The sequence below is a fragment of the Enoplosus armatus genome, chromosome 5 (assembly GCF_043641665.1).
Source record: "Enoplosus armatus isolate fEnoArm2 chromosome 5, fEnoArm2.hap1, whole genome shotgun sequence".
NCBI lineage: Eukaryota > Metazoa > Chordata > Actinopteri > Centrarchiformes > Enoplosidae > Enoplosus > Enoplosus armatus.
This window is the reverse complement of record NC_092184.1, coordinates 17,035,552-17,054,708: the sequence shown is the minus strand read 5'-3', so window position 1 is coordinate 17,054,708 and position 19,157 is coordinate 17,035,552. Positions and strand designations below refer to the sequence as shown.

General features: G+C 41.1%; 1 protein-coding gene across 1 annotated transcript in view; it reads left to right on the top strand.

Moving 5' to 3' along the window:
- Window positions 1–19,157, top strand: part of LOC139285074 (F-BAR and double SH3 domains protein 2-like) — a 58,357-nt gene that overhangs the window by 22,607 nt on the left and 16,593 nt on the right. Inside the window, exons 4-12 of the mRNA XM_070905518.1 lie at window positions 2,747–2,826; window positions 3,339–3,483; window positions 3,655–3,788; window positions 5,175–5,229; window positions 5,465–5,593; window positions 9,803–9,925; window positions 10,664–10,759; window positions 15,831–15,947; window positions 16,075–16,179. Coding sequence (XP_070761619.1) covers window positions 2,747–2,826; window positions 3,339–3,483; window positions 3,655–3,788; window positions 5,175–5,229; window positions 5,465–5,593; window positions 9,803–9,925; window positions 10,664–10,759; window positions 15,831–15,947; window positions 16,075–16,179 — 984 coding nt within the window. The remainder of the gene's footprint in view (window positions 1–2,746; window positions 2,827–3,338; window positions 3,484–3,654; window positions 3,789–5,174; window positions 5,230–5,464; window positions 5,594–9,802; window positions 9,926–10,663; window positions 10,760–15,830; window positions 15,948–16,074; window positions 16,180–19,157) is intronic.

The window sequence follows — 19,157 nt, the reverse complement described above, 5'->3', positions numbered from 1 at the left end:
GAAATAAGTTTTTAACATATAGACAGTTGTGGATTTGTGGAGAAAAAACATTGACATTAGCAAAGTGCAGAATGTGCATATGAGCATTGTTTTTAGATAGACTTGAAAATATGTGAACGGTCCTTTAATAGATGGCAGTCAGGGGTCAAGGGCATGCTTATAGTGTCCACTAGGGGACACTAATGAGGGCTAATCTCAGATATCCGACTGGACCAAATTCTGGTGGTTTCCTGGTGTTTCTGGTGTTAGGGTTAGGGTCAGGTTGTCACTATGGGTTCTGTGGTTTTGCTTTACTTTACTACGAAGTGTAAGTTCACTTGGTTCACTTGTTCAGCACCAGGTTTTATGTTATTTTGGGGATTTGATTAATCATCAGACAACATGAACCCTTGAACGAGAGTTAAATTGATTGGGAGCATTGCGGTGTGGAAGCCAAGCTGTCAAATCAGCTGTTCTGTCAGCCTGCCAGCTCACAGTCAGTGGCTGTCTCAGCTGTCAGTCACCCCCCCCCCCCCCCACACACACACACACACACATTTTGCACACAAACACACAAACGATCCCTGTTTATACAGCAGGAAGGCAATTAAATCCCAGGCATTTCTATTGCAATTTTAATGTTGTGTGTATTTCCAGCCCTCCTTCACACACACTCCCTCTCTTTCTCCACTTTTTCTAATAAACACACTCACACAGTCTCACAGTCTTTCATCAAAACCATTCGCACCCACTCCACCCTTCCCTAGAGAGAGAGAGAGAGAGAAAAAGAGGTTGACTATTCTTGAAGCAAACGTGTTTCCTCATGCATTGGACAGGGCATGGCTTTTCTTTGTGTGTGTGTGTGTGTGTGTGTGTGTGTGTGTGATTTTGCTTTATCTGGTATTTCTCTGGCACTCACACCTCCCACTGTATCTTACGTCAATGAGGCTGGCATTGGCTAACCATTTCCTGAGGTAACCATTACAGTTAGTTAGAAAGAGGTTACCGGATCTTCATGTAAGCTACATCTTAAACTTTGCCACATTATTCACTTCATGGCAGCCCTGATCGTATGACTCAAAGCTGTACTGACCAATTTAAGCTATTACAAAATATTTACTCCGCTGGCTGCCAATTGACTCAAACAGGAACACTGCAGAGGTAATGGGGAGTTGTTCTTAGATTAAGCTCTGACTCTTTTCTTGAAAAAGCGAGGCTCTTCCCTTCTTTTAGAGGATTTAGCTGGTGGGTGCCAAGGGTCACTGGGCCACTGTCTCCCCCAGGACACAAGCTTGTGTGTCAGTTGGAGGGAATTGAATTTCAGATCTAGGGAATAAGAGAAAGAACTGGTAGATGTCTTTTGATGGCCTCATTCACCATCTGTGAAAGGTAGAAAGGGCACAATGAGCGAGAGAGGAGTGGAAATTTGAAAACAAAGAGATGAGCAAACAGCTTGATATTAGAGAGTGGAGTGAGGATGGAGATACGTGGAAATTAATGTTGAGGCTCAGGTTAGTGGGATGAGGGGAGCAATAGTATAACATCTGAGGATAGGCCTGTGAGAATCATGTTAGAAATGGAGGGAGACAGAGGTGGAGATTTGAACCAGAACTGAGAGACCAGAGTTACATGCAGATTTATATGGAAGAGTGATGAAACAGATAGAGGGAAGAACGTTTCTTAGGGGAACCGAGTATCAGTGTGTCCCTGAGCTCTGTTTGTCCTGATTGGGTTGTTGTAGTTGCTGTTCTTGTTTGTTAAACAACTGTTTTATTAATGGGGATTTTCTCTCCAACCCACCCCTACCCACACATACACACTCATCCACAGGCACACAGGGGCAGAGTGTCACTGTGCGAGTTGTCGCTACTGACACAGTGACCCAGTCCAGAAGATGTAGGTTACCCTTTCTAGTCGGGCCCTCGGGTCTCCGGTCTTACTCACAGGAGCTGACTAGGGATTCACTGTTTGCTGACGCGGAGCCATTTTATAGTGGTATTGTTTACTGAGTGCAAAAGCCAAGATTTTGGCTGTGTGCTTGAAACAGAAATCTAATGCACTTGTGAGGCGACCAAGCCAAAATGAAGTCCAGATCAGCCATATTAGAGCTGTTCACACAGTGAAGTGGGATAATGTACTAGTGCTTCTTCTTACCAACCAAAGAAAAATGTAAAATATGTACAGTATGTAAAGTAAAAGCTACTAAATGATTGTCAACGGTTAGTTTTTCCTGCCTCTGTCTTTGGACCTTTTCTTCAACCTCAGTCTTCTAAAAGAACTCTAATGTGCCAAGAAAGGTTTTTATGTTATGAGAGACTTCCAGCAGTGCTGCTGCAGTTTCTTAAAGTCTCTGTATGCATTCTTATAATTTAGAATATTTTATACCATGGCCAGGAAAAGCAGTAGCTATGTGTTAAAATTGTATGTTGTTGTACACTTATCTTCTGTTCTAAGTCAGTGCACAATGTACACTGAAATACCTCCTCTTCTTGCTAAGTTAACAGTTATAGAATTACAGAAGGGATTAAATAGATCAATTAAACACAGACTCCTTTTTTCCATTTGGATCATGGTATAAGTGCAAAAATGCACTCTAAGGTATACTATTTGACTCAATAAAGCTTCATGCTGCTCCACCTTGACCTTATTTTCTTACCAAATATTTGCAGCCTCTCATCTCAGTTACTGTAATTTGGACACAGTACAAACTAGTCAGAAAAAAAGGAGGACTTTGATTTTTCTCAGTGCCTCATCTTTGTGCTTTCAGGCTCTGCAGAAGTTAGCGAGCCAGTACCTAAAGAGAGACTGGCCTGGAATCAACCCTGATGACCAGAGAACAGACTACAGGTAGGTGTGTGTGTGTGTGTGTGTGTGTGTGTGTGTGTGTGTGTGTGTTTGCATATGACATATGGTAGTATGCAGCCACATTTCCCATGAAGCACAGCTAAAACTAATTTTGGTCTTGTAGCCATTCTGCTCGTACCTACAGTCAGTTGCAGCACTCAGATGAAAGACAAACCTCTACAGCACAACTATGAGTCACTATTTATTGTAACAGAGGCACTGGAATATAAAACCTCAAGCTGTATCCAACTTATTTTGAAAACCAGAAATGATGGCGTTTTGTGTTTGTTGGTTCAAGCAAATACTGCAACATTTCTACACAAATCTTTTCTCCTTCCAAGTGCACACACATACAGTTTCACAGGCCCACAGTGGCAAACATACAGTGGTGTAGGGAATTAAAAATTCAGCCACTCTGCAGGAGAACGTTATGGTTTTCTAACAAATTGCTCTTGCGCCTGCAAATTATAGAACAGCAACCACCCAGCATTTCTGTGCTTTTTCTCTCCAACTAGGAATGTGTATGCAGTGTGGAGGTCCTACTTAGAAGGTACAGTGCAGGTGAGCCAGTCCAGGCTCAACGTGTGTGACAACTACAAAAGTCAAGTATCAGAGCCCGCTAAGACTGTTAGACTCTACAAGGAGCAGCAACTCAAAAAGGTGAGCGAATGTGTGGACTGCGGGAGTTAGTCACAGTTTCCTGAAGCACTCTTTGTTCTCTATCCCTCTCTACAACGTCCTTCCATGTACTCACACTGAGTTAACGTGACTCATGTCGGTCTGCTCTCTCTCTCTAACAACTTGCCTGTTTTTCCTTTCTCCCTTTCACAGACCATAGATCAGTTGAGTGGCATTCAAGCAGAGCTGCAGGAGTCGGTGAAGGAGTTGGCCAAAGCCAAGAAAAAATACTACGACTGCGAGCAGGTCGCCCACGCTGTACGGGAGAAGGCTGACATAGAGGCCAAGTGAGTTCACCACTGCACTGTGCGTGTGTGTGTGTGTGTGTGTGTGCTGGTAGGGATGTACGTAAAAATAAAAATACTCTGCCAAAACAGATGGTCTCCATTGTCAGAAAGAATACCATCAAGAGAACAAAGTTGGTTAACCTCACCGACAGAGTATGTGTGTGTGTGAGAGATAGAGAGAGAAACATCATCATTAAGGCTGAAAGAAGCAATCAATTACGTATGTACAGTGGTGTTTATGAGTCAGAGTCAGACAAAGAAAATACAGATAAAAATTAACCAGAACACCACAAGAGCAAAAGTACAGAATCTCAGTTTGGCAACATTGGTGGGTGCAGTTTTCTTTGTCTGAATCCAAGTAATAAACTAAACCTGAATCATATCTGTAAACATTTAAAATACACATTTTTGGTGATTTTTTCCCTTTTGAAGGACAGATAAAAGCTTTATCAGATATAAAATGTTTTCTCTGCAGCTTTCTAGGTGGATAAACTGAAATAAACTGTCAGTTGCTTTTCAGTAAGTTTGCTCACTAAATAGCCCACTGAGTATTAGAGAGCATGAGCTTCTGCTATAAGAATTAAACACGTTGATATTTTGCAGTACCACAATTAGTATCAAGGTTTGATCCAGTGCTGATGCGTTTTGTTTTCCCCCCAGCCCTAGGTAGCAGTAGCTATGGAGACATTTTCACTTCATTGAATTCTCGGCTCCGGTTAGCGCCCACATTGATTGGCCAGTCAACTCTTTTCTGTTCTCTATCACTCAGTAGAAAGACACAGCCACAGAAATGACTGCATTGCCACTGTGCCATTATGTGTCCGTAGAGAAAAATGGCGAGACATTAGTCATTGTAGGGCACAAGGAACACACAGGAAGAAACTGGTGTGAATGCAGAGATACTTTCAACACCACTTGGCGTATAAAGCAGGGTAACAGAAGTGGAAACACATTCTCACACATACAGGCAAGCAACAGACACACACACACATGCACACAGGCTCACTCCATCATTTTATCAGGCAGGTCTTTCTCATGTCACCATCGATATAAATCACAATGGCTGGATCAGGCTGAGATTTATTGCTGTCAAGCTCCAGCCTGCTCAGGGTCAATATATGATGCCTGCTCTGAATCAGAGGTTAGAGAGTTATGATGTTGTAGAAATGCCTGGATATTTTTCTCCTTTCTACCTCACCTTGCTGTTGATATATGTTTAATTGAATCTGTGATTGTGAATGTCAACAGGGGTGTCAAAAATTAGAACAATGTACATTTTTAAGTGAGACAACTTTGTATTAATTTGTAAAGATTAAAATGAAAATTAGACACTGACGCATTATTCATCAACATTAACTTCTTTGCTTGCTCTGTTTTGGTTTTCAGGTCTAAACTGGGTCTTTTTCAGTCAAGAATTAGTTTACAGAAAGCAAGTGTAAAGGTAAGAGGGCTCGCTCACAGAGACACAAACACAACACCGTAACTCCCGCTTCAGGCAGAGCTTTCATGCAGACTCTTTTAAGTCATGATACAAAACCAAAAATGGTTGTTTCACTTTATTTCTCCAATGAGCCTAGCACCTAAAAAGAGAGTCATATACTCCACTTAAAGCTTAAAGCTCCCGTCTGTTACTGTAATGTAGTGTTGCAATATCGTCTGTCTCTCTTTCATTTCAGTTGAAAGCTAAGAGAAGTGACTGCAACTCCAAGGCGACACAGGCCAGGAATGACTACTTGCTAACGCTAGCTGCTGCCAACGCTCACCATGACCGGTACTACCATACAGATCTACTGCACTGCATACAGGTATTTACATGAGGATGATTGTAAAGAATTAAAAGATGCATGTGTGTGTGACAGGGAGATTCCTCGTCCTTCCCGTGAATGTGGACATTTTAGTAAAACTGCACATTTGTTTTAGTAGAACCCAGGCAGCTGAAATTGTAGTTTGTCTCGCTATAACGACATTTTCTTTTACTAGAGTCTTTTACTAGAGTCTCTTCTTTTCCTGGAATGAGGACACATTTTTCTCATTCCATAATTCAAAAGTGGGGAGCTACTTTGAATTAAAGCTCAATTTGGGATAAAATGTTTTCCTTTTATGAGTGCACAAAGTCAGACTCCCTTTCAGTATCACTGAAGTAGTTGGAGGGGGAAAACCGTGCATGAAAAAGTGATGATTTCACAGTTTTGAGTCTTCAAAGAGAGTCCTAGAGTTCTCTGGATTTATGATTTGAAAGGGGCTTATGTGAAGAAAAAAGCCCTGCTAAGTGAGCCATCCTGATGTCTACTCCTACCAAATGATTGGTTGAATGAACTGTACAAGAGCCAGAGGAATTCTCAGATAGCTTTGACTCTGTTTTGTAGAGAGAATACGGAAGGTCATCAAAGGGTGTATGGAAATAGGTTTGCTGCATCAGTGATATTTTCTTTCTCTGTGTTCCCACATCACATTTGGCACCTTGGTATGACATTCAATTCTGCATCTCTGTGAACTAGAGTGTGGGTGTGTCTGTTGTTAATATGATTGTGGGATGTTTTATGATTTTCTAAATGTTCTCAATTGTTAGTCATCAGTTACAACCCCATCACTGTGAGTAATCATGTTGAGGGGGGGGCACTGTCTTTCATCTGGTGCCACATGACCTTTCTGGCACAGAATCAAAACACATGAAGAAATTACACTAAAATACCTAGACAAGAAATCCTGGTCTGCTAACTTTTACTTTGATTGAGCACAGATAATCCCTTATCAGACACACGCACACACACACACACAGACATACAGTCTGCCCTGTACACAGACAGACACACACCTCAGCTACTGTGTGATGAACAGCTTAAGCAGCTGAGTGATGTCATCTTTTTAAATACTGTACAAACGTGTCAGACATCACATGCGGGAAGTTTTCTTTCTCCCGACAGTCATCAGCCTCATACATACACATTAGAGTAGCTGGGTGTCTAAACCGCGCAGTAAGTGGCATATATTCATTAATGTTTCTATCAACTCTCTCTTTCTTTTTGCTTTCTGTTTATTTCTTTGCTTTTCTCCCTTTGTGTAATTCACCTCTCTATGTTCAGACGCTCTTCCCTGTCTCCTTGTTTCTGTTTCTCCATCTCCGTCACCCTCACATACTCTGCCTTAGGCGTGTTTGAGCATCTATACTATGAGGCCATTCTGAATAATAGATCCTTAGCTCCTTGTGACAGAAGGACAGGACTGCAGGGAAATGTGCACATACACAAATACATGTACGCAAACACACAAAGAGAATGAGGGACATCGCTAGAGGGAAGCAATCTGCTCGTCCTTTCTCCCTCCTCTGCAGTTTTATTGGTGGTGTTTACAGGTCTTCACCTGAAAGTCACTGATAACGGGGGGGGGGGGGGCAAAATCTGCATCGCATGAAAGTACCAGTTCTTTTCACATTCCAGACATTTTTTTGCTCCACAGAGATTTGTTGAAAAACACAGCCCAGAAAGCTGCATTGATGGCAGACAAAGGAATAGCAGGCACAAAATATATGCATACGTACTTTATTGGATATGTCCATGGGAGGACATTTAGGAATAGGGACATATACCACTAAATTCCCTTATTCAGATATGTTACAGATAGCTAACTCTACGGCAGTGGAAGTGCATCAGCTCTCTTTAGCTCGATCAAGACCTTTTCTGTCTTAAATGTTAAACCACGCAGAAGATAATGAACTTAATGAGAAAATATGTCTCGAAGATAATAGAAGTCTTTTCTAGAGATGAGGGATGAGGAGACTTGTGATTGAAAGCCTTGTCTAGAATTGAACTTCACTTCATAAATACTGACTGTACTGACTGTGGCAGCAGGAATAACATATGTGTTACACTGAGAGCTACTGTCCTTGTCAATGCGACAGCTGTAGTGAAAGGGCAGTGGAAGAACAGACTGCTCCACATCTCCCTCTGCTGTTGGCAGGCGATGCTCTTATCACTGTCCATCTTTAAAGTCCCCTGCTAGACACACACACACACCTACACCTCTGCTGCCCTGTCTGGTTCACTGTGGTGTACTTATTGTTCAGGCCGATGCCGTCATTCAACCCAAACACACACACACACACACACCCACTGACCAATGATATGGGGACGGGGCTTTTTCTGGAAGCTGACTCACTCCATTTCAACACTACCGTAAATGGATGAAAGAAGGAGGGGAGGAAGAGAAGAAAGGGGGAGGAGGAAATGTGCAGAATGATGAGGGAACTTTTAGAGAGAAGTCAGCCAACAACACACCCTTAATGACATAATTTCCTCGTCAATTTCCCATTGTTTTAGTCGGTGTTGTGTGTGTGTACAAATGCTTTGTGGGGTTTATGTGCACATTAAGAAAACACGTTTTTGTGTGTGTTTATGCATCTGTCTGTGTAAGAAGAAGTCAGTGTAGGTGTTAGTGGGAGGCTGTAGACTTGGCCTAAAACATCCCCTGGCCAGCGCAGAGTGAGTGCAGGTTTCTGAGAGTGCAAGCTTTTATAAAGTACTTTGGCTAGAGGAGAGTATGAGCGTCTGAGTATTTGAGAATTTCTGTGTGTATGTGTGTGTGTGTCTGTGTGTCTGTGTGTCTGCGGTCTCTGTGTTTTGTTGAATTGGAATCTGAACCCCTTCACCTTCCCCTGCAGCTGTTAGAGCGCTATCCAAAGAACACTTCTCACACACACACACACGCATCTCCCATGCACTCATTTTTCTGTCTGTCTCTCTCTCTCTCTCTCTCTCTCGCTCTTTTATACCATTTCAAATGCTCACTCTTCCTCTCTCACCTCCTCTCCTCCTCCTCCTCTCCATTAGCCTCACTCTCGCTCTCTCTTTCCTCTCTGATCTGTCTGTTTGGCAACATGGCCTACAGCTTGGCAGCACTACCCCAGCTCCCCATAGAAAGGCTGTTCATTTGGGCTGCATACTTCATTAAAATGTCTTTTATATCGGCGCATCAGATCCTGTAATGATAAGAGCTGTCAAATGAAAACATCTGCTCGGTTTCTGTCCTTCCTTTGACTTTCTGCCACCTCGCTCTTGCCTCTCATTGTTTGGCTCGCTCTCGTTCTCTTCTCTATTTCTTTTTCTTTCTTTCTCGGTCTAGTTTAATTCATAAAAATCAGTGTTCTGCATCATAAGGCACTAGAAATTTGTTTCAGGGTTGGCAGCGATGCCAGGCCAGTGTTGAGGTGTGTTTGTGTGTCAGACAACATAAGTGAAAACATCTGTGTTTGTTGTTTAATTACATACAATACGTCATATTGTGACCCGAGGGCAGATACATAGATAGATGTCTGGCTTGTCTACTATTGTGACACTCACAGTTTAAGTGGTTTTTGATATTGGGCAATTTGCCAAGTAAAACATGAATACTACAAAAGCTTCTTGTTTTCATTGGAACTCATATGTAGGCCTTAGCGGATTAAGTGTTGTTTGAGGCGGTTGTGTCTCTCTAAAACATATTTACACATTTATATATTTACAAACATATGACTATGTGAACATACATTTGCCTTTAGGAGAAACAGCGGTGAAAAGTTAAAGACTTGCCGACAACAAAGTTAAACAAACAAGTTCAACTTTACAACACAAACACTCCTGAAGGTGACTCCAGGCTCCAAAACAATTGGGACAGGAAGGACACAAACATTGTTACGGTCAGGCTCCCAGTTACAAATAGTTGAAGTTGAGATGATTGCTGGAAGTTTGATGTTGAGAAATAAGGCTCTGTTGTGCACGGCAGTGTGACGGTGAAAATTCAGTAGAGCATCACATCTGAATCAAATGTCGAAGAAAAACAAGTATATTACTGAAGCTTTTGTAGTAACTGACTTTATTCACCTACTCTTTGACCTTCTTTCCCTCCTCTGTCTGTCTCTTTCTTGTTGTCTCCTCCTGATTCCCTTGTACACTTGACTTTATTATGAAGGATCATGGAATTACACTGAATAAATCCATTCGCCACTGTAACCCTGATCCCACTCTCTCCCTGTCCTCTAGGCCTTGGATGGCAGGATCTATGAGCATGTGAAAGACTACCTGGTAGCGCTGTGTCGTACTGAGCTAGAAGCCTCCCAAGCCACACACAACACCTTCCAGTTCCTGTTGGACAAATCCACTAGGGTGAGTCAGATGTGTTGAGAGACACAGACCTTCGATCTTCTCGACATCGTAGCATGATCAAAGTGCTTATTTTGCAACAACAATGTATATTTTTTGGGACACTATTTTTCTTATATGACATGGTAGGGGATTTGTGCCTAGGCTTGGAGTTTGGAAGCATTGTTCACATATAGCATTTTAATAAAAACAACTTCAAACTGAGGAATGCAAGACAAGACAAGACATTTCTAAGGGAACCAAAAGACAAATGCTAAAAAATGCTGCAAAAGAAACAATATGACGCACTGTAAAAACTGTTGCGTGTGCTCTGTGTCTGAGTAAAGCTTGCAGTCTACTCCAAATGAAACTGAAACCTCAAAGGGAGGATGATGATGAGACATGGGCGCCAGTGGAGAAGAACTTAATGTTGCTGCTTTACAGTATTAACATTGCATTGTTTGCATGTTATTTGTAATATAAGACGAAAGAGTGAAAATTGAAGGATAATGATAATGTTTATGACTGATAGTGTTTGAGGGGTGCATTTGTAACTCGCAAACTCTTTGACCTGACATGGATGCCAAAGTGATACTAAAAACATCAAACTCACCCAAACTCGTCTTGATGTGTGGCTGTTTGGAGTTCGCTCCTTCACCAGGGATGCAGGCAGTGGTCAGCAAGGATTCACTGAGGTTACAATATTGACAAGTTTTCACAGGATGCCCTGGATTTAACTATCTCCTTCTGTCCTTCTCTCAGATAATACAAGAGTTCAACCAGCAGTTGTTCATGCAGGAGAACCCGGTGTTTCACAAAGCACACGACTTCCAGTTCCAGCCCAGCGAATGTGACATGGTGAGACACACACATAGCTTCACACACATCCACTGTATTCATATCCATACACATGCAACTTCAGGCTATTGTGCTTAGAGTAGTTTATTGTTGAACTTGTATTGTTTGTATATGAACCTGTTCACACAGCAGGACAGTCACTCTGTCCCTCCCTCCCTCCCTGTCTCTTTCACACACAGATAGTAATCAGCCTCTTGTGTTGCCACATGTGGGCTTTTCCCTACTCCTAATTCTCCTGTCCCCTCCAATATTGCATTTTACATCTGCGGCTAAAGTCCTCACTGAAACAGAATTCATGTACCTTTATTCTTATGATTTTAGAGAATCCCATTAATATATCTGGGGCTGAGAGGCTTGCCAAAGCTCTGATCGTTCTTATTCTCTCGAGAGATCTTTGGCTCTTTTATTTCCAGCCTTTGGAGATTTCTTTATGTTAACAATTCAGGATGGAGTTGTCCAGTTAACTATTGTCTGCTGACAGCATGATAGAAGCATGAATCTACTCTGTGTTCTAATATTAAACATTTCGACGCCAAATGGTGTGTGTCCACTGGGAACTTTTCTTTGTAGTCCTAGCTTCCTTTCATCATCTACATAAGCCTAACTTTCTTTCTTTTCTTCTTTTTTTTGCAAATCAAGTTTCTGAATGTTAAAAATATTTCAAATTGTCGTAAATCGATCAGGGCCTGTGTGATCGTAATGCAGCAGTGAGAATCATGCTGTCTCACCCCTCTGGGGACTTGTTAAGTGTTGCTAACTAAAAAAGAAATGCCTCCCAGTGGACATTGGTCCTAATTCCTCTACAGCTATCCTTTTCTCTTGTGTCTGAGTCATTTTGCGCTCTGTTGTTTCTCAGCTTCTCTCTCTCTCTCTCTCTCTCTCTCTCTCTCTCTCTCTCTCTCTCTCTCTCTCTCTCTCTCTCAATGACAAATGTTCTTTCCCTCTCTGATCTTTTCCTTTTTTCTTTTACTTAATCTGGTGCTCTAACATTTCTCTAAACAACTATGTGCTGTTCCTTCCCTGTGTCTTCCTAATCCTATTCCACCTTTTCTAACACTTTTCCCTAAACTGTTTTTCCATTAACCCCCTCCTTGTATTTGTGTGTCTGTGTGCTTGCACTGCTGCTCTTGGGTGTGTGTGGCTGCGCGGGTGCTTGCCTGTGTGTGTGTGTGTGTGTACGTGTGTGTGTGCCAGACTCTGAGCTCGGTGCAGCAGTTGGTGGACATTGAGCCGTCGCCCGTCAGTGCCATGAGAATGACCCTGGCACAGGTAGTCTTAACTGTTGTTAGCATTCCCATCTCCATTCCTGACACAAACCATGAATCATCTACTCCATTCATTTATCTATCTGTCCTGACTGCTGGTTATATCTAGCACACTTCATGATCATTGTGGCGAATGCTGAGAATCAAACACATCGTAAATACATTTAGACTTAGATGAATAGATTACACGTTATGTTTGTTCGTTATTGTCTATTAGCTGTCCCGTCTATTAGAGAGCAATAGTAACTAATATTACTATAAGAGCTCTTACACCCTGAATTGTCTAGTTGCTCCATGATAATGAAACAAAAGAGCCACATTTACTGGACTAGTGAATACCACTGTTATGACAGTGGCTTCACAGCACTGTCATGCTGTGATACTGTCATGGGTTGGTGAGCAACGCAGCCCCAGCACCAGATGACTCATTAGATGCCGTAAACTTGTTGTTGTTGCATCATCTTGTATCACTACACTATCACCCTCCTGTAGATACATGAGTCAAATGTTTGGTGTGAGTGATTTTTATTTGTAGTGTGTTGTGGGTTCAAAATATGGTCATTGCAGGTAGAATGACTCCGTACTTGTTTTGTTTTTCTTTTTGTTGTTTGTGTGTGTATATTGTTTTTGTTAGATTCGGTGTTAGCTCACCCTTAACCAAACCACCACACCAAAATCAAGCTACATGCTGCATGTGAATAAGTGAAAGTGTTAGTATGTGAGAGTAAAATAATAAGGAAGTTCATTCTTTTAATTTGCATTTGCAAAAATGTTAAATGACACTAAAACTAAAACTAGATTTGATCAAGGAAGAAGGCAGTTTATTCTGGTTTACAAGCAGCTCTTTGTCTGTACACACATTTTTCCTCTTGGTTTATTTGAATAACACCTTTAATGTTACTTTTTGCCATTAATGCACATATTAAGTCTAATCATAGCAATGCATTTGCCACAATCAGATGCTGTCTGTTCTTCTGCAGGTTGTGCAGACACCCTGGAGTCATAGACTCCCACTGCTTTTAAAAAACCCATTAAAGCAGCTTACATAGAAATACTGCTACCTTGACTTTAGTGTGATACAGGTGCTGTTCTCTGCAAGCTGTGGAGAGAGATCCTTTTGTAGAAAACAATGGGAGCCCATGACGTGTGTCAAAAGATGCAAACCTGCATTAGAACAGACAGCAGTAGCTTGTTACTGTGGCAAAAACATCATTGAGTTTAGACATTTTTGGGGGGCATTTTTGATAGAAAAGACATTCAACAAGTGTTTAAATTGAGGGGATGACATAGAACAAGAGTTCCCAGTTGGCAGTGAGCTACAGACATTGCGATTATGCGTCTTAAACTGATGAAAATGTGAAAATTTGACTTTTAAACTTTCAGCATTTTCCTTACTTCCCATTGACACAGACAGCTACTCTTTGACACCCTGTCATGCACTGTGGTTTCAGAATAACACACTTGTTGTCTACAGCGCTCTAAATTACTGTTATTGTGACACTGGAGGTTATTTTTGAAGTACAGTATGATCACACCATTTTGAGTTCACTGTGCTGTACTTTACATTTCCCTTAGCTGGCAGGCTGACTAGACATAATTTTGCCTGTTATCACATCTACAGTAGTTGCTAATGGTTTATAATAACAATAATGACCTTAATTTCATAAATGAATATTTGACATTGGCACATTAACACATTTAGATTGCAGTCTGACTAACATAGGTCCTCACTACATCAAGATAATTGAGAGTAAAAAATTAATTATTTTGAACTGTACTGTCTCTTAATGTGCTCTATTGGCTCGCACTCAATTAGCATATCAGCTGTTTCATATTGACCAACAGGACATTTTAAGGTCCTGACTTTTCTTTAAGGGCCTACCAGCTTTAGGGGTAAACACAAAGCTGATATACAGAATGAAGAATCAAAACAAACAGCATCACGGAAACATCACTGAAAGGTCACATCCAAGGAGAAGACTCAAAGTATTTTAAATGCCAGTATTCACATTTTCCCTGCAACATGTAGACGCTGGTAGGCCACCTGAAAGAAACTCTTGTTTACTCTGTTTTGCTCCATTAATATTATACCAATATTTTTATAGCAAACTATCAAGACACAAATTGGCTTAGCTCTCTCCACGACACGTCAGCCACTGTTCAAATCGAGTTTTCTGCCTCCTTGCCTTGCTGAAACTCCCTGCCATACTCCCTTGCCTGAATGTAATTAAGCTGTAAATCTCCCATGTAATACTCTTCGTTTCACACCTATACTTAGCCAGATTTATGCCCTCTTGTTACTGAAGCAGCACATAATTAATAGATATGATGTGCATGGAAACTTGCAATTAAAATATCGTGTACTTTAGTCTGGCGAACACACTTTTATTATCAGATTATGGGAACCCCAGCCTCTTAGGTCTGTGATCACACATCAGTGACACTGGAATTATGTACACCCTGAGGCTCAGCTTGTTTTTGTTGGAAATGGCAATTTTTTTTCTGCCTATAGCCAGAACAGATGTCATACTTTACATTTTTGTTAGTTTTTGAAACAATATAGGCCACTGATATATGAATTTACCAACACTATATACATTTTAGGAACACTTACTTCTGCAAAACAGAGGTGGAAGTTCGGGTTCTGCATTGATTGAAGGATTTCAGTTTGATAAATCAGAATGAGGACATGAATAGGGGACAACTGGGACAAACAAATTTATGAGTTAAACACAGTACTCCTTAACCATCCAAGAGCCATATTTATAGTAGACAGCAATAAAAGATCAAATATGAGTCGCATTGGTAAACAAGTAAAGGACATCATTATTTGGTATCATAAAACTGACCTTTTGAGAAATTGGACATCAAATATTCATGACTAAATAAGTAGCAATCAAGGTAAAGAAAGTGTTTTTAGGTATTATTTATTAAGAATTTAATACTCAAAAACTCACCTAATCTGCTTCATCAGGACTGTGCGGATGTGGTTTGATCAGAATTTGATTTGTGACCAAACAACCCTCCAGCTGTCATCAGATGTTACTAAATCCTGATTGGTGCACAGTATGTGACATCACACTAAGCTCTGCCCACTTCAAAGCAGTGAGAAAAGCACAGAGAAAAAAAGAAATACAGAAATCTCCTGAAGTTAAAAAAAAGTTTGAACTTTGACAAAACAAATATGCGTCGATGTGGGAACCCATTACTCATAGCAAGAAGCTGATTAAAAAACGTGTTTTCAGGGCCTTTAAGAAATGTCAAATAAAGCATATACTGGTTCTGTCATTGGTAAGTGGATTAGTGACAAAGTGAGACACATTTAATACATTACTCTCTGAAGAAAGATTGTCATATGGTTATAATTGATGTTGAACGTTTTTGAACAGGACCACGTATGAGCTTTTGAATGTAAAAAAAAAAACATATAAAAAGGCCTGTTGCCATGCACCTCCTGCTCTCTCACTTTGTACACAGAAACACACACACTCACGCTCTTTCACATGTGGTTTCAATAGCAGCTATTTCGTTCCAAGGGGATAACAATAGAGCTTTGCAACACATTCTGTATTAATTATGTGAGAAAGAAACACTCTTTCTCTCACACTTTTTTTAGATTCATTAACAGCTTCTGCATATCACACACCTTGTGTCGTTATCGCCGACAGTGTACTTATGTGTGCACTTGTGTGTGTGTGTGTGTGTGTTTGCCTGCCATGCTGGTGGGTGTGTGGGGCTGGGTACACGTGTGTGTGTTTACCCATGCCTGTCTGGTGTGAATGTATGTGCGTGTTTGTCTATATCAGAGTCGTCAGCTGGAGTCGGAGACGGGGACGACGGAGGAGCACAGTCTGAACAAGGAGGCCAGGAAATGGGCAACCAGAGTGGCCAGAGAACACAAGAATATCATTCATTACAAGAGAGTAAGACGGACACACACACTCACATTTGTCACATATACCTACTTTTGAAATATGTGAATATGAAGTTCTTTTTACAACACATATGCTATTTCTAATTAAATTATGTGTTTGTGTGTGTTGTTTTCAGTGTCTGGAGGAGTGTGAGAGCCATGGCTTGCCCCCCACAGAGCAGGGCAGACTAGATCTGGAGATGAAGATAGAAGACACCAAAGAAAACATACGCAAAGCTGAGGTCTGTTGCCGTTTATTTGTGATCACAAAGCTACTTGCGTTCCCTTAGAACTGTTGCCTCAGTGTCTGCAGTTAAACTGGACCCTTGTGTTGTCATATGGGTTTCGTCTAGGTGCTCCGTTTTCCTCTAACAGTTCAAAGACATGAAAGATCAGGTGAACTGGACACTAAATTGTGTGTGAACATGATTGTCCGTCTGTGCTCTGTGGTAGACTAGCTACCTGTCCAGGATCTGCCGTGCCTAGGTGAGGCTCCAGCCTCTAATGCGATGCTCAGGATACGGGGGTCTGGAGAACAGATGTTTCCTCTCTTCTGAAATGAAAAAGATGAATGATTCTTCTCCAACAATCCTTCAATAAACAAGCTTGAATGTATTTATGTGAGTAGTAAGTGTGAAGTGGCCGGCCACTACAAACAGAGAAAAGTGTGTTCAAGGGAAAAAGGTGGGAGTGTGTCTTTTTTAGTGAATGGCAAATGATATTTTCCCCCAAAATACACACTGTAAAATCTGTGGTTGTAGTAAATGTAGTATATCATCGTAGACTCACTTCCTGCTGTAACATCAAAGCAGCTTAAGCCTAGCAAACAAGCCCTCTGTTTCAGTGACCACACAAAACTCACCCCGTCCCATATTTCCTCTACCCAATGTTTGGGCTGAGCGACTAATTATTTAGTAAATATTTTAAATACAAGCAGTGGCAGTTGACATTCAGTCTGCTCCTCTGCACTGCTGCTGTAGCAGGGTGCAATTAACAAACATGGCCCAGGATCGATCAATGCACCTCTTACATCGCAGGAGATGTCAAATCATTCAAGTTGTTCGACCATTCTCATCCACAACGCCCAATCATCCCCTGCTGCACATACTTTTGCTGCATTCTGGTCAGTTGTAGAGGTTTAGACACACTTGTCTGTGTCTGTCTTAGTACAGCTATAAAACTCTGAGCTATAATATCTAAACTCTTTCTTTTTCTCATCTTGTGCTCACACTCCATTGCTTTTTTTCCCTCTACACCTTCTCAGCCTCTCAGATATATCTGTCATTTATGTATTGATTCTCACAGATTCAACCTGTCACGGCATGAATGAGATCATTGCGTCATCCCTCATCCTTCTCGACTCAATCCTGTCTGTGTTTTCTCGCAAGTCTCTGTTCGGCTTTCCATCTCTGTTCAATTTCATTCTTTTCCTTCACTTTGCTGAGCTCATTCTCTCCCCGACGCTGCCTCTTTGCCTCCGTACCACCTTTCTTGTCAGGCTTTCACATATCTGGCACCCTCTGCTGTCAGGTTTGAAAACATATAACTTCTGGCGGGGCCCTCTGTGTGATCACTATTTCACTATATATACAGTATATAGATATTTTTGTTTATCCTTTAAGGTATTTTTGCAAATCATTGGTTGAGCTTATTTTATGTAATCTAACTGCTTTTATTGATCGATATACTAGCTTTTGGTAGTTATTTCAGTCCACCAAACACTGCAACACTTAGCAGTATCTCATCATCTCGTCTTTTCATCGCAAAGTGCAAACATGTGTCCACACCACCTTTTTCCTGCCAGCCTCTCTCTCTCTTTCCTTGTCTCTGTTTTAGTCTCTCTCGCTCACACTGTCTGTCTGCTATTCTTTGGTCTTCCAGGCCAGCATTACCTTGAGGAAGACGATGAATATTTTATGAGCTCATTTGGTACAAATGGCTTCATCACAGAGCTCTTATCACAGAATTATAAAGGGAGTGAAAGCAGTACAAAAGACATTATCCAGGTTTGATTACAGCATTATCTGGATAGTGATTGCGTCATTCTTTTCTCTCACACAGAGTCTCACCTTCATCCCATCAAGCTTGTTGCAGCGGCCTTTTCAACACCTTGTTAGCAATTAGACAATGAAACTAGGCCTATATTTATGATTAGTGGATTAAGATATACTTTTGAGCTCAGCGGAGGAATGCATGGTGTTGTATTTTGCTGGGTGATTATCCAGGTTTTACTTTGGCATCATTATCAAAAAAGACCTAAAAACTCATTGGTATTTTCAGAAGCAGACACAGAAGGTTGCTACCAGCCAGTAAGAAAGATTGATAGCATAGTTGGCCTCGCTATCTGTCCTCAATTACTGATTTTCCATAAATTGCCTAATTTGCTTGTGACAACATTTTAAGCACTTTGACGGCCAGCTGAGTTTCAAAATCAATGTTTAGAGTCGATGCTGTCTGTGATAAAAATGTCACCATCATTTAGTTGATGTTGAACTGCAGGCGAATCTGCGAGAAAGATGCAAGTTTCAGGTTTATTCGAGATGAGAGGTTTAATATACACACTGGAGTCAAAGCAACGTCAGCTGGTTGATGGTAAACACGATGCAGGAAGAATAGATATCAATGCCTTGAATCATGTACAACTTTCAACAGCTGGTTTATCCAGGATTTATGGTTATTCTAAGAATATGCTGAAAAGCCAGGGAGGCTATTGCCTTTTATGGACATAACTAAACGCAATAATAGGTCGGCTTGAGCAGTGTTCATATTGTTATGTGGGAATTTCATTTCTTGTTATATGGCCACAGAAGACTTTATCAAAATAAGCAGCACAAACCTTCAAGTTCAAATGTCTCCCCTGTCGCACCAAACGTGTTGCTTTGTTGTCACAGATGACAGAAAAGGAGCAACAAATCTAAAAGAAATAAAAGAGTGTAGATGTTTTATGCCTATTTTCTGCAGTTTTCTGTTCAACAGTATGCACCTCGATCTTCAGAAGGATTCTCTTTTTCTCACCTCTGTTTGAATGGAATCAATAAACATTGAAAGACAGAGTTATGTATTCTGGGCTCTCTGCTAATGCTGATTTTATGGCCTCTGCCCGAGTGCTCGATAAAAGACTCTGGATACTGAAACTATTTGTCAGAAATGGGTTGAATAGTTATTACCGTAACAAAATTTACAAGCATGATTAAGTGATACATGCATAATAACGTGAAAT